Raw genomic sequence first — 19,544 nt, forward strand, 5'->3', positions numbered from 1 at the left:
ACAGGTTAGAAGTTGGCACTGGAAACAGGAGACTGGGTCTTCTACATTGCCACACCACCCATGGGTAACTGTTCCTTTCAAACCAAAGACAAGGCTTCCCTGCAATCTATTTCTCCCCCTTGAGCAGTCACAGGACCTTAGAGAAAACAAGCTCAGTTACAAAAATTAAATAGCAAATACAAGCACAAAATTCCAGTAGAAACCTAGCTGACATCTGCAGACTCAGCAACACCAGGAGCCCAACTCACAGAGGCCTCCCATCAATAAGCAGAGACCTTCCACTGGTGATCCCTGGGAAGGGAGGAACCAGTCTATTTAAATTCAAAGCACTGTTAAGAAAATACATGAATACAACAGAACTCAAGCACGATATTTTACATATCAGTAGTACTGAAGTCATAATATTTTTACATGCTGTTGTCAATAATGAGTCTGCATGTTAACCTTCCTAAATCAAAACCTTAGTAAAATTAGATTCTTGTACAGGTCAATTAAGGGAATTGGGTCAGTTGCTGCAGCCTGGGTTTCTCCAGTTCTTACTTCAGAAGGTAACCCCCTAATGGTCAGTATTTTGGGAAATCCAATTACCTGAAAACACTTGAGGTAGAGAGAAGAATAACACAGAATTAATTAATGATGAAGCAGTAAGTTCCCAGAGAATACAGACTGTTCTATGCTCTCCCAAGAGCATCTAGAGGAGCTGAACATGGAGCAGCCACTGGCTGACCAGAAGGAGGAGTAGCCAGCCCTGGCCACTCAGCTGACACCCTGAAGAGCCCCAGAGACGACATACCCTCCCACTCCTCTCCAGGGAGGCTCCCCACCATCTGCTCCTCATCCAGGATGCGGTTGTCTTTCACTCTGCTTTTTCCTCCCATCTTGATCATGCTCCCATTCCCAAAGGTGCTTCCCCCACTTCCCATACTCTACTCCCTCTCTTTAAACAATCCAGTTCAGATTTCACCTCCCCAGTACAGCTTTCTCTGACTGTGCAAACAAGTATGTCTCCCCAACCCTGAAACTTGCACAGCACAACTTGTCTGAACCCTCAAATGGGCCCTTCTATAATTTCTTCTGATGCCTCCTGTGTTACTTAACTTGTGCATGCAACTAAACTCTTTAGCACGTTCCTGAGGCCTTTGTGATGCCAGAAACCAAGTTTCATTCTTCTTCCTGCACAGCATGCAGCACGGTTCAGTGTGAAAGGCAGTGATGAGCAACACCACCAAGCTGTAACTTGGGGCCCGTGTCTGCATGGGGAGTTCTCCTTTACTCCACCCTCATCATAAGGCAAGTCCCAGCTGGGTCTCAGCCCACTAAGCAGTTGTGTTCAGCAGAGCGATGCTGTTCTTACACTGCCCTTCTGTGGGTCTGAATTTCTATTTTGGGACAGAAGCCGTGACTTCTGTGATTTAAAGATCTAGAAGAATTTACTCTATTATTAGCTTACTGAGTGTAGGACATTGGTCAGAAAAGTGCAAGGGAGGTTGCAATCCAGTTCATATAACTTCAAACAATTCTAGAAGGATCTGGAAAGAATCTCAGAGAGACTGGGGCTCAAAACTTCATTTGAAGCTACAGAAACTGAAGACCAGAAAGGGGCTGTGACCTGCAGGGAGTCGTTCAGCTGGCTGGTGGCAGCACTGGTACAAATGGTAGCCCCCAATGACCAGTCACATGCACTTCCCGCCATGCCACGCTGCCTATCCCGGCAGAAAATATGCTCTTAGAAGTAACAGTCCTTTCAATTAAGTTAGAATTTTGAAAAAGAAAATTTCACAAATCTGTACAGTACTGGGCAAAGTCATGGTATTAAAATAATCACCTTGACTAATGATACAGGCAATGAGGTTGAATGGTAGACTGAAATAAAACATAAAAGACACAAAACCTGCATCTAAGTTCTATCCTCACAGTAACTTCCAGAATGACGTTGGGCAAGTCACTTTCCTCTGGGCCTTGGCTGCCTTGTTCCCTCTGTGAGCCTGGTGTTTGACAAGGTCCATTATTCCTTACAACTGTCCTATATATTGTAGGACACTTAGCATCCCTAGCCTCAGGCCAGTAGTGACTCCAGTCATTGTGACAACCAAAAACGTGCCCCCTCAGCCCCAATTTTAAATTCTCCTGGTTGAGAACCAGCAGGAAGACTGCCAAGGCCCTTGTTGGCTCTTAAATGCCCTTGGGAAGACACTAATGATCAGGGGGTGGCATGAAAAGTTGGAGGACAGGGGCAGGCCTACCCGTAGATGTCCAGGACCCCGATGAAGGAGTGCTGCTTGAGGGAGGTGTGCAGGGCTTTGTTGATGTGCTCCACAATCCAGCTGAAGAGCTGGGCGTAGATGTGCTTGGCCAGGGCATTGCGTGCGTTGACCACCTGCTGCAGGGACATGGTCTTGACATAGGTCTCCGAGGTGGTGATGAGCTTGCGATGGCACAGCCAGTGCTCCATCTGACTGTGTTCCACACCTAGCAGTCGGCAGAAGTTGTTGAGGTGTTCATCCTGGGGCTGGGGAAGACAGGGGAAGATGGGCTCAGAAGGGGCCCAGAGGACAACCCACACGCTGCGTCCTCTCCCCTCCTGCCCAGAGGGAAAACACGCCAAACCCAAGACCTCCCAGCACTCCAGAATCCCCCGTCATGCCGGCTGCTGCCCCAGCAGCCCCAGCAGCCCCAGCAGCCCCGCGCACTCTCACACTGCTAAGTGGAGAGGACAACGAGAGCCCAGTGTTGCTCAAACTCATCACCACACCTGCCAATGACCGAATTATCAGGGCTTTCATAAACAAAGCTCCCTCTCCACTTCCCCCGTCCCCTCCTGTATCGCCAGGCTGCTGCTGAGTAACTGGTAGGAGGGGAGTCCCAAAGTGAAGGGAGCAGAATGAGAACTGATATCTCAGAAAGAGGTAATCCACTCAGAGTGAGGCGCAGCAGGCAGCACAGTCACACTGAACAGACAGCCTGCATCTTATCGCCAGGCTGCTGCTGAGTAACTGGTAGGAGGGGAGTCCCAAAGTGAAGGGAGCAGAATGAGAACTGATATCTCAGAAAGAGATAATCCACTCAGAGTGAGGCGCAGCAGGCAGCACAGTCACACTGAACAGACAGCCTGCATCTGCAGAGGTCCACACACAGTGCTTTACCCACAACCCGGGAGCAGGTCTCTTCACTGCTTAGAATTCTTCTCTTAAAAGTGTCACCTCTGACCAGCCCCCGTCTAACTTGCTGTGCACTCTGACATGAACCATGGGCTCCGAAGGGGGAGGTGGCACTCAGCCACTTCTCTCCCCAGGCTTCAGTTTCCTCTTCTGTAAAGTTACGTGGATAGACCAGGTCAGCGATTCTCTTCTGGGTGGGTGGGATACATGAGAATCACCTTGAGAGGAGAGGAGTTTTTCAAATTATACCTGAAGCCAATGGATGTATTCATAAGTGCTGGGGTGAGGAACAGGACGATGTGCCTCCCAGCACTGACACTGCCTGGTCTATGCTCCCAAGCAGGCTCTCTTTCATCTTAGCGTCAGTGACACTAAAAAACACGTAACTAAACTTTGTTTTACATACTGCGAGCACTTACTGCTTGGGAAAAAAGTTAATCAGTGTGGAAAGCTAGGAAACATGGCAAAAATAATGGAACAAATTTTGACTTGAGAAGATCATTTGGAACACTTTCACTGATAACATCACACATGTTTGTGGCTGAAAAGAAACTGGATTCCTCCAGTTTAAGCTGCTTCCATACGAGTAAGCAGTTAAGTCCCCAAAGAAGCGCAACAATTCACCCAGGCCCCCTGGGCTCAGGGCTCCTACCAGCCCCCTTCAACCCAATGTACCTACTTCCTACCCACCCATCCAGCTATCTCTATGAGCTACATTTTGAGCCTTGACCCTCTTTTACCTAAAATACTTATCACACAGCACCTGGCCTTTGGGCCACTGGATAACCAAATTTCCCACAGGGTCTTATGTTATTCCACCAAAATGTAGAATTCTCCTGGATAATCCATGATGCCCATTCAGGGCACCCCACAGAAAACCTGCTCATCCACAGAGGTTCCTCTCACCCATCATTCATTCCCTCCTAGAGGGAATTTAGAAATTCATCAGGAAGAACTGAATATCTCCAGTCTTGAGCCTGCTGGAGAGCTTATGAACTCTAAGGCTGGAAGGGAATCCTTTAGAACATGATGTGTCACCTCTTAATGGCTCTAAATTGTTTGTGGGACTCATTTTCTGATGAGGGTACCTTGTAAGATTTAAATGAAGGCTTGTTCAGTGAAAATTAACACAGATAACTGTATCATTTCCCCCTTAACACCATATCGGTAGGCCTTTTTTTCTCCTACAGATATTTAAAATCCATCTACCCCCGAACAAACACAATTATAAAATAATAGAATGTCAGAGTAGGAAAAAGCCTCCCCAAATCATTAAAGCCAATGTTTTTCCAAAGTATGGTTTGTGGAACAGTAATTGCAAAGAACATTAATTGTCTTTACTTAACAAAAGGGGAGGGAGGATGGCACCAGATTAAACACAGTTAGGCTGGTTTGTTAACATACCTTGTAAGCACCCAGAGATAGATATTTCAAGGAGCATTTCCTGAAATTATCTGACCAAAGAACTCCTCTGTTCCTAAGAAACTGGCTAGGGGTTAAGGGGATTCCCTGCAAACCTTCAGAACTACCATCCTAACCCACCCCCCATTATGATTCCGATGAGGACATCCAGGCTAAGTGAGACTCCCTGACCTGTGCCCAGAGCTCCTAAGCCCAGACTGGCAGGAGACTCAGCTGGGTTTGGGCTGAGTTTGTGTGGGTGTGGAGAGGCCCCGTCTTTGCACGCTCACTTAGCAGTGAGGGTTTCCATGGCCACTTCTGGTCAGCAGCCTTCTACTCTGCAACCACCCCCATCTCTCCTCCCCTCCCCCCCACATGAAGCTGTATGTGGCAGGGATAAGTGCCCAGGGACTGCTTGGCAGACAACAAGTTCAGAGGTGGCAAGTGTCCAATTTGCTCATCCAACCTATTTCCAAAAAATTCTTAATTGCTAGGCACAGCAGTGCAGATGGATACCCTGACAGCAGCAAACATGACCACACCAGAGCTGCCCACGGGCACCCTCCCCTCCATGGTGTCTCACACTGTGAGCACAGTGGAGAAAGGACCAAAAGTTAGGAACTGTGGGCTAACGCCCTGGGGACAGGTTTCCATCCACTGCGGTGGGGCATGGCCTGTTCCGTCTCACCCCCTCCTGTCAATTGAAGATGATAACTAATTTAGCATCATGCTATTACATGTAGGCATAATTAAATGATACTAAATCCATTGAAAACAGCCAACACCATAGGTAGCAGATTAGTTTTGTGGGCCCATATTGCCAAATTCAAGAAACAAATTGATTGTGGTGTCCAAGTAATTGGATGCTGCTGCATCTCTAAGGTAACTCTGGCAATCATGGAACACGTTCTCATGCTTTAATTAAAAATACAAACTACCGAGCAGAAGGTACACTACTTATGGATAGACAGCCTTTCCAATAGGAGGCCCACGCTATGTACCCAAGGAATAAACCAAAATCCGTTTGAGAGAGGGACTTTTGGGGGCAACTACTTAGAGATGCATTTCTCAAGCATGTACTCTGTGCCCAGCTCCATGCCAGGCACCAACGGGAGGCCACCAGGCAAGTGGAGGACAGCCCCAGCTCCAAGGACTCGGAACACGTTCTCATGCTTTAATTAAAAATACAAACTACTGAGCAGAAGGTACACTACTTATGGATAGACAGCCTTTCCAATAGGAGGCCCACGCTATGTACCCAAGGAATAAACCAAAATCCGTTTGAGAAAGGGACTTTTGGGGGCAACTACTTAGAGATGCATTTCTCAAGCATGTACTCTGTGCCCAGCACCATGCCAGGCACCAACGGGAGGCCACCAGGCAAGTGGAGGACAGCCCCAGCTCCAAGGACTTACAGTCCAGTCGAAGAAGCTAAGCTGGCAGCGGCGTAGGGGAAGGACCACCAACTGGGTCCTGCCCCGCCTTCGCCATTAATTGTCATTCTGACCTTAGAGAAAGAGGTTCCTCTCTCTGGGCCTTATATTTTCCTCCCCTGTACAGCAAGAGGGACACTCTTAAGGCCCACTATGGCTCTCACAACAAGGCTGGTAACAGTCAAGAACTCAATCACCATGAGCTCTGTGCTCAGGCCTTCCCATGCAGGATTCTGTTTAATCCTCATGCCAACACAGAGGTAGGTAGACATCACCCATGCTCCACAGAGGAGGAGACAGACCCAGAAAAGTCAGGTACTTGCCCTAAATCACACATCCTGTAAATGGCAGAACCAGGATCTGAACCCAGAGTTCTTGCTCTCCACTAGTTCTCTACCCAGCCTCTAATTACAGAACAAGACCAGACTAGCCTAGACCATGTACCTGCATTCAAAAGCCATCTGCAAGAAAGGCCACTGTACCCTGTGGGATCCCAACCCCCTCTTGGCCTCCACCTTTCTCCCCCTCCCTTCACTACCTGTGTGCCAAGTGGGCCCTGGAGCGCCCAGTGTCCACAAACACTCAGCAGGGGCCAACGTGCCTCAGTGTAGAAGACCAAGCATAGCAGATGCAGCCCTGGAGTCTAGTCGCGGAACAGGCACTGATGAAATAATCACCAGTAAACACTCTTCCTTCCCACCTCACAGGCTGGCTGTGGGGATCAGCTGTGAGATCAGACACTTCACTCACAGCCTTGAGAGAGGCCTGGTGCCAGCCCACCCCAAGCAGGTGCTACTCCTGGCCCCTAGCCCTCTGCTCCCCATCAACCCACCCAGATCTCAGACTTGCTCAGCCTCTCCTGCTCTCGTCTGCATCAGCCCCTAGTCCTGCAGAGCCTCACATCCTCCATCATGCTCATGCTGGGTGCCTGCCGAGTGCTGGACAGGGTGCTGGAGGCTGTGACACAGTCATGAACAAAAATGGTCCCTGCCCTGACAGAGTCTGCAGTCTCAAAGAGGAGGAGACAGGCAGCAAATAGCCACACGATGAGTGCAAACGAAGATGCGAAGCGCCACGAAGGAGAGGTACAGGCTGCCGTAAGAATCCAAGCCAGGTGTGCGACCAGGATGTAACCTAAAGAGGGGGCACCGGGGGAGGCCAGGGGAACACTTGTCATCTCTCCTGCATCTTAGCAGCCTAAACCAGCAGTTTGTCAGTACAAATATTCCTAATCTCACCAGTCCCTGGCCCCTGGCAGAGTACTGCTGCCCTACAGAACCCTGGGACACTGGCGTGTGAACGTTGGGGGAGGCATGGACTCTCTATCCCTTCCTCATTAGAGGAAGGACATCAGAGGCAACAGATCACTGGCCCTGAAGACTCAGATCAGGGGAAGGCTTGGCCTGCACTGGAGGCCCATCCCTCGCCCCACATGGCACAGATCCTCTTCTACACACCTGGGTCCCTCTCACAGCAGCACCACTGCCAGGCTTTGCTTCCAGGGCACACATGCATATAAACATCAGATGTCAGAAACTGCTCCAGGAGCACCTAACACTGCCAGCTTCAACACTCCCTCCTTTCCCACGGGGCCCAGGTGGGTGAGCTTCGAAGCTCTTATGAGGCTGCAGATGCCATGCTGAGGATGGTGGCAGGCCCAGGGGCCTCTACCCAAGATCTATCGCTCATTTAGGGAAAACATGTTGGGGAAGGAAGGGATCCCAGCTACCTTCCCTCTCTAAAGGTAGGGCCAGTTTGAACTTCTAATAACTCCTAACCTTAGACAAACAGGAGGAGGTTAATAAAGGCCCACTCAATTTTAAATTAAGCATCAGCTTGTGAGAGGCACAGACACATGCCCATATTCATATTTTGTAGTGTTATCTTTTGTCTTTTCCCAGCATCTGGTTATCTAAATTCCAAGTCTATGGAAACAGGAATCACACCCTGTACCTCTCCAGGACTTAATCATAAATAGGCACAAAAAAGGTATATAATAAACAGTTGCAGATTCACCTATTCAAGGTCAGAATACCAGTTTTAGCCTAGCCCAACACCATTAAATTCCAGAGAGTGCTCAGCAATTGCCATCTGTACTACTACACTGGTATTTGCTCCACCATCCATCCACCCACTCAGACATTTTCCGTCTATCATATATCAGCTACTACGCTGGGCACGAGGAAAATACCCTCCATTATGAGCATTTATGGAGCCCTTTACTGTTTGTAGTACTTTCACATAAATGTATCCCTTAATATACTGCCTTGCACTGTCAGAGTCTTGGCAATTGTTACCTGTCCTGTCCACGCAATTAAACTGTAAGCTCCTGTGAGGCAGTCACCAAGTACAGTGCCCGATGGTCTTTCATCTCCTTGCAGCAAGGGCTTCAGTATGGAGCTCAGAAAGCACTCAGTGGATTGATAACACGTTATAGAATTCCATGTACCTCAGGGTACTTGGAAAATCAACCCATCAAAAAGAATTTATTGAACAGCCACTAAATTCCCTGCCCTTGGCAACAGAAGTTTGAGGGCAGCTGATTTGAAAAGGATTGGTTCTTTTGAAAAATTATCAGTGAGAACAGAAATCATTACTGCTAAGAATGAATAACCTATGAACGTCCTCCAAGTGTAGAGACACCGTTCAGTCATATCAAACCGTAAGAACAGAGTAAACTGCACCCATTTTATCTCTGGTGCAGCTGTGCAACTTACTGATACACTACAGGATTCACCATTGTGCTCAGCCTGAATCTCCACACTTCCAAGGTGCAGGATAGAAGCAATTATCTTAAAAATGCTTATCTGATGGGACTCTCTCACTCCTGCAAAGAAAGAAAATAAATGAATGACACTCGATAGCCATGGGAGGATGGAAAGGACATTTTACCCTTTTTAAGGACTTGAAAAAAGTAAGGTTGGATTTTCCTTTCTGGGCCAATGACTCCTAAGATGAGCCAGACTCCTCACCAGGTAATCACCACTCATGGTAACAGCTCAGAGGGCAAAGGGCCTCCCTAGACTAAAAAGGAAATATCGTCACTCTGATTGTCCTGATCACACCACCAGATGGGTCCTGTTACCATTTTAACTTCTCAAAGAGCAAAGGAAAGGCAGCAATCATGCAGACTCATTTTGAACTTCATTTCAACCAAGCCCTTTATGGATATTTTTATGAGTTTAATAAGAATGGTCATTTATTTGCAGTCATTTTTTTTTTAATACCAACATAATATCCTACAAACATCTGTGACACACATCCACAGCGCCAACAGGGGAAGAGGAGGAGAAACTTCTCCTGGGACTGCTGTGGCAGGAGCTGGCTGGTCAGCAGGCTTCCTGGCCACTCCCAGACCAGGGCTGCTGGGCCCACCCTGTCTGTGCCTTCACCGTTGTCACACATGCACCTGCCGTAGATCCACTGTGGCAGCAAACACCTCCTGTCACATTTGTTGTTTACCTACATGACTTATCAAAGGCATGGGTAACCTCTTACAATTTATATTTAGCTTGAAGGTGTTATTTCCTTTTAAATTACAAAATACTTCAGACATTTTTTTTAAAAAGGCTACAGAATGATAAAATGAACACCAGTAAACCTATCACTCAGAATAAGAAATTACAGTTGCTCCCTCTGTTTTTCCCCAGCTGCAGTTACTTGTTAAGGCAATGATTTACTCAACCTTTTTAAAAAGCCAGTAACACCTATATACACGGGAGGCACAGATGTGTCATGCTAGGATTAAGAAATTTCTCCAGGAAATCAACAATGCAGACAACCCAAGCATGAGCTAAAGAGAATTAACTCTAGGCTTTAATGTTATAAGATCACTACTATGTAAGCTTCACAGGGGCAGGGGTTTAATTTCTAATTTTTATTGTGTAAAATTTCAAAACATACAAAGTAAAAAAAATAATAAAGTTATAATCATACAACGAATCCCTATTCTTGCTTCATCATCGTATCCCCAATGCCTAGAATGGTGCCTGGCACATAGCAGGTGCTCAGAAACATGAATGATGGAATGACTTACACAGACGGCAAGTACTTGCACATATCTACAGCAATATATGCATCACTCGAATATCTAATTTTATATAGTCCAATAACCCCAAACATATACAGAGGCCAAAGAATTTAGTCATCTGCCCTGGTTCAGTGTAACTGAATAAGCCTGATGAAAGGAAGACAGGTTGAAGCCAGAGGCTGGTATCCAGAACAAGGCAGGAAGCTAGACACCTGTGCACCCCTGCGAGGAGTTAGCACTGAGGGTCTGGTCCGAGCTTAGAGTGTCTTGCTCTCAAGTCAGTCCCATTAGCAGTACTTTTCAGGAAGTGGGTGCTGGACCATCACAGGGCAAGAGGGATACGCCACTTAGCAGAAGCTTCTCTCTCTCCTTCCTTATTCTTGGGAACCAATGGCTTTGTCAATTGCCAAAGGCCTAACCATCCTGTCATGGTAGGAATTTAAGTGGTGATACAGAATGAATATTAAACAATAGTTAAGGTCCCTCCATTACACTGACGAGAAAGTCCCTTCTTACCATGGGAGTCTCTGAATAAGCAGTACCTCACCATAGGAAACAGAGCCCAGAGCCTGTTTCAGTAAATAAAGTTTTATTAGAACACAGTCATGCCCCCTCGCTTACATCTTGTCAATCGCTACTTTCTCAAAACTACAGCACAGCTGAGTTGTTGTAACAGAAACTGTATGGCTCACGAAACCCATAATATTTACTATCTTGTCCTGGAGGAAAAAGTTTGCCAACCCTGGCTTGTTTTTTGGGTTATTTTTTTTTTTTTTTTAAAGACATGTTTATTAAAGAATAGGGAAAAGAGTCTTATTAAAATAATTAATTTTACAAATCCTATCTACTTTGAGAATTAAAGCATCCAGTCTCCTTAGAGCCTTGGGATGAACAACCCTCTCCTAAATCAGGCTCCTGCCCACTGCTTGCACCAGCACTAAAAGGGCACCTGCCAGAAGCCTTCTCCTTTCTCTGACAAACTAGTCAAAATGTATCCTGCTCAACATGAAGTATTCTCCAAACCTGTCCCCCACCTCTTGGGAACAGGACAGGCACGTGATGCTGGGGAAATCAGGAGTGCCAGTTATCAACTTATTACCGCCGAGCTTCGACTCTTCCCCTCGCTACCCTGCTTTACGATACTGGAGCTGGACCCTGTAAACATTGCTCCACAGAGGGCGCTATAGTGGTCTGCAAGGTAATAGCAGCAGGAGACATTTCACTTCCTGGTTCTGGTCCACCACAGTCCTCATTCATCTGGGGAGCCCAACAGCCTCCCTGCTAAGCTCCATCTGTGCCCTCAGGCCACATCTCCCCATCAGCGGGGCTCCTGAGCAGTTCTGGCACCAGGTCACCCTGGGGCAACTGCAGCCTGTTCATAGGGACCAGTGCTGCCTACATCCTCTGGCAAGTTTCTACGCCACGTCCTCCTAGAAGTGGTCTAACCCTCAGCCAGGGGTGGGGGCTCTCTACTCAATAACTCCTTTACTGGCTGTTCTTCCTCACCCTAGAGATAGCAGCTGTTCTTTTGTACCTACTACTTCTGGACTCCTTAAAGTCCTCTTTCATCCTTCTTAGTAATCGCCTACTACTGCTCTAATTAACAATTGTTTATATTAACTTTTCTCTGTTTGAATATCTAGTGTCCTGTTTCTGTCTCCTGATAGTTCATGGGTACAAAAGACGAACCCCACGTATGCACCAGTTACCCAGAAAAGTGACCAGCGCTGGGATTTCACCACACAAGGGCCCGGTTTCTTCCCCATACAGAGATTAGGTTGTGCTTTGTTCAGCCATGTTTTATGGTTTCTGTCTCCTGATAGTTCATGGGTACAAAAGACGAACCCCACGTATGCACCAGTTACCCAGAAAAGTGACCAGCGCTGGGATTTCACCATACAAGGGCCCGGTTTCTTCCCCATACAGAGATTAGGTTGTGCTTTGTTCAGCCATGTTTTATTAGGACATTGAATAAAACTTCCATGACTCCCACCAAAGAACCCAACATATGCTTCTCTGGATTAGTCACGTGGCTCAGAAGCCAAATGTTCTGTCTGTTGGGGGAGGGGCTGGGAAAAACACAAGGACCATCCTGAGCTACTCCCTGGGTTCCAGGCCGACTTCCCCAGCTTTCCTTTTTCTGGCTGTAGGTCCCAAGAATTTAACACTTCAGTTTCCTAATTTAAAAAGGCTTACCTTCCACCTGGTCACTTGGGGGCTTTTCTCCCTCAACATTGGCAGGGGATGGTGGGGGGGGAGGGCAATTTCCTCCAGCTCTACTGACCCCTTCTGACCATGACGGACAGTTTCTTGTTTCAAGGATTCCAATGCTAAGCTCTATACGGGAACAGAGCTAACAGAACTAACACTGTATGTGTGACAGAGCCACCAGACTTTCAGAGTCTGCTTCCAACTTTGATTCCGTGGTCCATGGGCGGTTTGGTCCCAGTTGAGTGCTCTTTCTACTTGAACACAATGATGCTAAAAACAGGCCACTGCATGAAAAGACATGGCCATCCTTGGTTTTCCTCCATTGGTTTCAATGGCCTGTGTGAGTGAAAAGGGATACTTCCCAGTGCCTGGGAGACAGACTCTCAAAACCTTATTTTTAAGAAAAGCCAACAAAGTTCCAATTTGGAGTCTGAGGGCTGAAACGGATAAGAGTAAGAAGACGTTCACCAAGGGTGAGAGGGCTTCCCCTCAGTTTGTGTAGTCACCAGAGCAAAGTGGACATGGCCTTGCTTTACAACCCTCCCTGAAGTCAGCCCCATGAGCATGTCCCTTCCGTTCAGAAGCTCCTTACCGAGGAGTGTGAAGGCTTGGCGAGTCTTCTCAAAGTCCTCAGCATCGTTTACACCCTCGATGGACGTGTTTCCTCCCTGTGACGTATAGAAAAAGTCCTCTGCACACGCTGTGGGAGATGAGAAAGTCAGGTGTGAGGCACTAGGAGAGCGCTTCATCCCAGCCTCACCTGCGGACCGAGACCCACAAGGACTTCCCCTGCCTCAGCATGCCACCCAGAACAAACTTTAGTCCCAGCTGGATGTGACACCCTTCAAAATATTCTTTTTCCACAATAGCAAGTAGGAGAGAAAACTGAACAGAAGGGAAATCTACACCACACTGACAAAACATGCTGCTGCACTCAGGTAAAACTGGTATGGGAAAAACACATTAACACAGAAGATAAGTAAGTCACACATGCTCCAGTTTAACAGGATTCCCCAAAGATGTGTTTTTAAGAAGGATCTGACATGCATGAGTAGAATGTATTCCCATCCTAAAAGCAGACTTCCACGATCTCAGACTGTCTGACAATCTCATTCGACAAATGAGGGGCAGTCATGTGATCCAGGTGACAGTTTTTGTCCGTTTGTTTTACCAACTTGGGGCACCTTGAACGATTTGGGCACACGAGCAAATGCAGGTAGAGACCTTACATGTTTGCTGTCATACCCCAGCTTAATTCCTCTTCAGTCAGGCCTCTGGTAATACTGCCTTGGGGACAGCTGGTGAGGAGGGGCCCAGGTTGTGTCTTAGCATTCAGAGCCAACCCTAGCAGACGGGAAAAAATGCCACACACCCTGGGTAGCATCCATACCACAGGGAGGATGGCAGAATCAACTCTTAATGGAGGGCTGAACTTGGAATCTGCATATAAGGCAATAATTGCATGTTATCGACATGACCCTTAAAAGCCACTGAAGTCTTTCACAAAGCAGTACCATGTGTGGTACCACCCTGCCTAGTACTTTGTGTTCTAAGAGCATACTGTTTAATTTTGACAGGATGCCAAAACTGGACACTGGCTGGCTTTCCTCTTCCCCTGAAAATGCCAGTTCAAGCCTCTTCCCTTGACCTGTGTGTGCACAGTTGGAGGCACATCGGTCGAATGTACTCAGATGCAGTTTCATGGCAACTCCTAGTCCTCCACCACCCGTCCTGCCAGTGTGATCTCCTAAGAATTCTGGAGTCTCTTTCCTTTCTCTATCCTGACTGCCACTGTCCCTGGGTCTGACCTTCAGCATCTGTTGTCTGGGGGCTGTTGCAAAAGACTCTGAACCAGTCTCCCTGCTTGTGCTTCTGTCCCTTCAAATTCACCTTCAAGATGCTGGTCACTGATCACACCACTTCCCTGATGAAAGAAAGCCCTTGTAGAGGTCCCACTGCCCTCAAGGCAGAGGTCAACTCCCTAAAACAGCCTCCTGGGCCCTTTGTGAAGTGGCCACCTCCTCCCACTCCAGACTCATGGCTTGTTCCTTCCTTCCTACCTCTGTGTTACAGACGTGCCAGTTTCCATGTTGTCACTCATCAGTTTTACCCATGCCCTCAGTGGTCTCTGCCTACCTCCCCCTCCTTGTCTCTCCCATTTCTCACTTTGCATCCCACACTCCAAGCCACACTGAATTTTGCCCATTCCTCCAGCCTGCTAAACACACACTGCTAGGCCCAGCCATGAGGTGACAGGAATTCGGCCTATAATCCCAGTCTGACCACACAACCTGAGCACTTCTGCATAATGTTCTGAGTTAGGCAGACTACCCACCTTCTCTGCTTCCAGTTCCCAAACTCAGCTCTAGCTGGGTAACTTCTTCAGACTGAGGCTTATCACTGCAGGGACACCTGGGTCAGTAACAGCCTTCTCTGCTGAATGATCTGAACCCACTCAAAATCATCATCTCCTTTCATCTGCTTTAGGTCTGCAATCACCTCTGTCATTATCACTCTCCAGACCCTCTTAATAAGAGACATCTAGACAGGAGCAGCCTTCCCCACCTGTGTGGCCTGCCTAGAGCTCAACTCTCCTTTCAGGCCCATGAGGCCAGCACTGACCATCCCATCCCAGAGCAACTTATCTCCGCCTCCAGTCTGGGTCTCCCTGTACCAAGAATTTCAAAGGAGAAATATACCACAAAGCCTCCTATCAACTGGCTCACCATTGGGTCAGGCAGACATTGGATCAGGCAATGAACAGAACACAGAGGGGGTATAAACCCAATGATCAGAGCACCTGACCATCAAGGACAAGGTCATAGGCTCGCACCTCACTTGAGGCTATACTCTCACCTACATAACGCCAGAGGATGCTTATACAACTGTATCAATATACCTGTGCCAGTGAAAAAGGAGGGGCTCTATTCCTTACCATGTGAAGGTTGTGTTAAAGGGAAAATGGGCCCCTTACACCTGTATGGTTTTACCATCACTTATTCACACTCTCACAAATTACTGATTTGGCTTTAAAAAAAAAAAAAAATCCCTCCTGAGACCATTTTAAACGCAATCAACCACCAGCAATAGGCAGAGGAAGATGGGGGAAGACAATGCCCAGCTGTGCCCTCTATTCCCAGACAAATGTACAAAATTCAAGCTGGCCAAGGGGTCTTGCAGAGACTTCTGTGCATTTGAACAGCATGTTTTAAGTGAAGAAAAGAAAGAAGCAAGTGAGGTAGGTCTAAATACTCACTTCGAGCTGCTGGCTCGCTGGACCCTTAGGATGGGTAGGATTTGTATTAGGTACAGCAAAGCCTCAGAGATCTGTTTCTCTCACAGCTGCACAAAGACCAACAATCAACCTCTGTCTAGACACTCAGCTCTTCGTACCCTCTGCTAGTACTGGACCTCCCCACATGCTCCAAAAGTCAGACAGCAGGCCGAGGACAGGGTGCTGCTCAGCCCCAGGCTGGCCCTGATCACACCGGTGGGCTCTGAAGACTCAGAAGTGGGCATCAGTCCACCCTCCACAGCAAAGCCCCACACAGAGAAGGGGGAAAAGTCTCCAAGCCCAAGGAGAGGTGCTATAGGGAATGAGATCAAGAACTAAGCCTGTTGCCTACCTCTACTGGCTCCACGTCAAGGCCTTAAAGCAACAGAAACTTGCTCTCGGCATTGGTGGGGACCCAGGATGTTCCCACCCATCTGATGGGCACAGCAAGGTGACCCATCTACTGGCTCCAGTCGAGAGGCACTTTTGGTTGCCCCTCCTCCCTCCCTCCATTGCTCCAGCATGGGTGTGCTAGAAGCTTCCACACCTTTCAGGGGAGATCAGACAGCCCGACAGCCCTGAGTTCCACTTTCTGAGCCCTGTCTCATCCTCTGTGGTGATGCCCGTGCTTCATCAATATGGCTCTAAAGCCATCCCCACTTCATCCCTGATTTATCCTCATTCCCCACTCCCCTTTTCTTGTTTTGTCTCGATCCTTAAATATGACTTAACACATGATTAAGTGATGAGCATTAGCTAAATCTCTAGATCCTTATTGTTGGGACACATTTCTTATGATGCTGAAAGTGGAAACATATCTTTCAAAACAATACTGCATGCAAAGTCCTTCATGCCTTGCAAAACACTTTTCCACCCCTGCCTCTCATCCTCCTACACACTTCCCATGGCAGGCGACCTGTGTACAATTAATTAACCCTACTTTACTAGTGGGGCAGCAAAGTCCACAGAGGCCTAAGGGACTTGGCCACATTAGAGACAGAGCCAAGATAAGAACCCATGACAGAAGGCTTTGAGCAGAGCCCCCTTCCTCCTCAAAGAACCCCCCACTGTCCCCTCTCTGCAGCAGCAGCCTGCCCCAGGGGACGGGGATGCACCCACTCACTTACTTAGCGCAAGCTCTTTAAATTCTGGAAGACTGGCAGCAGCACAGAGCTGATAAAAGATGTGGTAATTCCTCTCATCTTCTGCCTGGAAGAGGAAAAAGTGAAGCAGTTTTAGGGCCGTGACCCCCCCCATATGGGCCCTCACCCATTCTAATAGCAGGTGCGCCAGATTGTGGGGGCTGAGCCCGCCGCTCCTCCCGATGTTTCCTCCACCCTCTGTCTCCTTCCATTTCCACCTCCCAATTTTCCATTCGCTATTACAGGGCCTTCTTCCAATCTGAGGACTTTTATGTCTTGACATATGCAAAAGCATGTGTTCTCTTTCCTTCTAGAGAGAATGTCATTGCTGTTCCACAGATGGTGGGTCAGTCAACAAGTACATATTCAGATTTCCACGCTGCTTGGCTAATGTTCTGCGGACTAGAATTTCCCTTCTGCAAGCTGCTTTTCTGCTCTGGGAGGCTTGGAGCTAAGTGAAAGCTACACTCGTCCATCATGTCAGGCTGGGCAGTCAGGAAAGGGCCACAAGTGAGACAGGTCTTCTCACGGACACTTGAATCTAGACTGGCCTTAAACTGGCTGAGTGGTGTTGGGGATTCTGGAGGCCCAAGCAGCACATCGGACCTGCACCCCACCCCCCAGGCTGCTCCCCTTTGCTGCAGTGAAATCAAAGACATGGGGTTGTGAAGCCAACTTGTGAGGTACAGAGAACACCTGAGCAAAAGGGAGGAAGGGTGGGGAGCTAGTTAAAAAATTCACTACATGTTTGCTAAGCATCAGCATGGAGACGTCGCCAAGAAACATACAGCTGAGGTGATTCTGTGCCTCCTTTGAAGGCAGCCAAAACAGGACTGGGAGCCACTTAACCCAGGAGAAAAGTGTGCTGCAGACTCAACCCAGGACATGCACCGTCCCCTCACTGCAGTGATGGGAGGTCAACAGAGAGCTGGAGGACTCTGTATAGGACCTCCCTCCACCCCCACCCCACCCAAAAAAAGGCAGGTGGAGGAGGAAAAGGGTCATGAAGAGGGAAAGAGTACTTGGGCAGGTAAGAAGTGGGAACTCCACTTATTTGAAAAGAAAACTAAGTAGGTGGCAGAGTATAATTTTATTTTTAACCTACCAAATAAGAAGGTTCCCATGAAATCTGAAACCCACAGACTATCTATGACACCCCCGATCATAAGGCTTTAAAGTCCACAAGGAAAAGGACAGTCTTGTTCTTTCCTGTATCTTTGGTGTTTAGCACAGGGCTAACACACAACAGGCACTCAGTACATGTTTGTGGATTCAATCAACACACGAAAGGACCCAAGTCCTACCACTCACCTGAAAGACCACTCTGGACTTTTCCAACAGGTAGGTCCTCATGTTGGCCCCAATGATGTGGTACCTTTTGTCAAAGCCAATCTGAATGTACTTTCCAAAACGGCTGCTGTTGTCATTGCAAGTGGTTTTAGCATTGCCGATGGCCTGTGCAGACCAAACGAAAGAAAAAAAAAGTGTACGAAAAAGAAATGAGGGCTTTCTTGATATCTGGATTGTATGTTTGTGGCAGCATCTGTCTCTCTCTATGCCTCTTCTTCTCTTATAGAACCACTCTGCTATTGGGATGACAATGGGCCGAGCTAAAACAAACAAAAACCAAAAAAAGCACAACTTCATTTTCCAGCCTCCTTTATTTCTAAGGATGGACAATGAGTAATGAGTAGATTTTAAAGTGGACTAACCAGCCGGAAGGCATGCCCTCCAGCTTCCTCCTCCTTCCTGCCTGGAATGCACATGTGATGGCTACAGATGTAGCAGTCATCTTGGGACCATGAGGGAAAGGCCTAAAGAATCATAGACCTGAGCTCTGACATCCTTGAGCCACACAACCAATCCCAGTGCCCACTAGCCCTGAACTTTTTGTGAGAAAAATAAACTTCCCTGTGTTTAACCACTTTGATCAGATCTCCATGACTAGGCAGTCTCACATCACTCCCAACTGATAAATGACATCCCCTAAAAACAGGGCACATGTTGACACACACCCCTCCTCATTACTAGGACAAATCAGGAAGCCATCACCCTTTCGGTATCATTTCTTATGCAGCAGCAAGGGCACAGTTCAGATGCTAGATGATTTAAAAAACGAGTGACTAAATGGTTGGTCTCACTGCATGAATACTGACTCTACAAGACATCACATTGCTAAAGCATTGGTAATGAATATAGTAATAGTTCAGTCCCTTCCATGTGTTTACATTTTTAGGTGTTAAAACACTTGAAAAATAGCTACTATAACTTTTCAGTGGTCTAAGAAATTTGAGGCACAAAGAATTTGAAAACAAAAGCCCAAATCCCAACCTACTCCCCACTCCTGCCCAGACAAACCCAAGACACAGATACCACGCAAAGATCTCTGAGTAAGCCGCCGTATGCTGATCCTAGGCATTGAAGGAAATACTAAAATGGTTGAGAAACAGTCATTTCTTTCAAAGAGTCGGCAGTTGACTCAGAAGGCAAAAATCAGGAAGAGGACAAGGAGGTGCCTCGTGATCAGCCCCCAGGACACCATTCCCCTTGGCAGGTGGATGGACTGACACCACCTGACTTCTGGAGCCCAGGCAGCCGCCACAGGAAACAGGGACAAGCATCCCAGGCCAAAGTGAAGGGTGCTTGTGTGCAGAAGATCACTGAAAACCCTGCAACACCCACCCTTGGGGCTCCTGTTTTTATTATCCCTGAATTGCTATTTTTTAATTGCTCCTGTTTATGTCTGTCTACCTCTTTAAAGTTTAAGCAACAAAAATTTATTAAATAGTGTATTAACATAGTTCAAAAATTAAAAGAGACTAAAAGGGGCCGGCCCGGTGGCGCACTGCTACAGTGCACCGCTTGGGAGCGCGGCGGCACTCCCGCTGAGGGTTC

The 19,544-nt window shown here is 47.6% G+C and overlaps 1 protein-coding gene across 1 annotated transcript in view; it reads right to left on the reverse strand.

Annotated features, from left to right (window-relative positions):
- Positions 1-2,239: 2,239 nt before the first annotated feature.
- Positions 2,240-19,544, reverse strand: part of LOC103608141 (unconventional myosin-Vb-like) — a gene marked incomplete at its 5' end in the record, with an annotated part of 75,034 nt that continues 57,729 nt past the window's right edge. Inside the window, 5 exons of the mRNA XM_008592583.1 lie at positions 2,240-2,509; positions 8,710-8,819; positions 12,826-12,933; positions 16,635-16,716; positions 17,961-18,104. Of these exons, the coding sequence (XP_008590805.1) occupies positions 2,240-2,509; positions 8,710-8,819; positions 12,826-12,933; positions 16,635-16,716; positions 17,961-18,104 (714 nt within the window). The remainder of the gene's footprint in view (positions 2,510-8,709; positions 8,820-12,825; positions 12,934-16,634; positions 16,717-17,960; positions 18,105-19,544) is intronic.

The sequence above is a fragment of the Galeopterus variegatus genome, unplaced genomic scaffold (assembly GCF_000696425.1).
Source record: "Galeopterus variegatus unplaced genomic scaffold, G_variegatus-3.0.2 Scaffold8047, whole genome shotgun sequence".
Classification (NCBI taxonomy): Eukaryota; Metazoa; Chordata; class Mammalia; order Dermoptera; family Cynocephalidae; genus Galeopterus; species Galeopterus variegatus.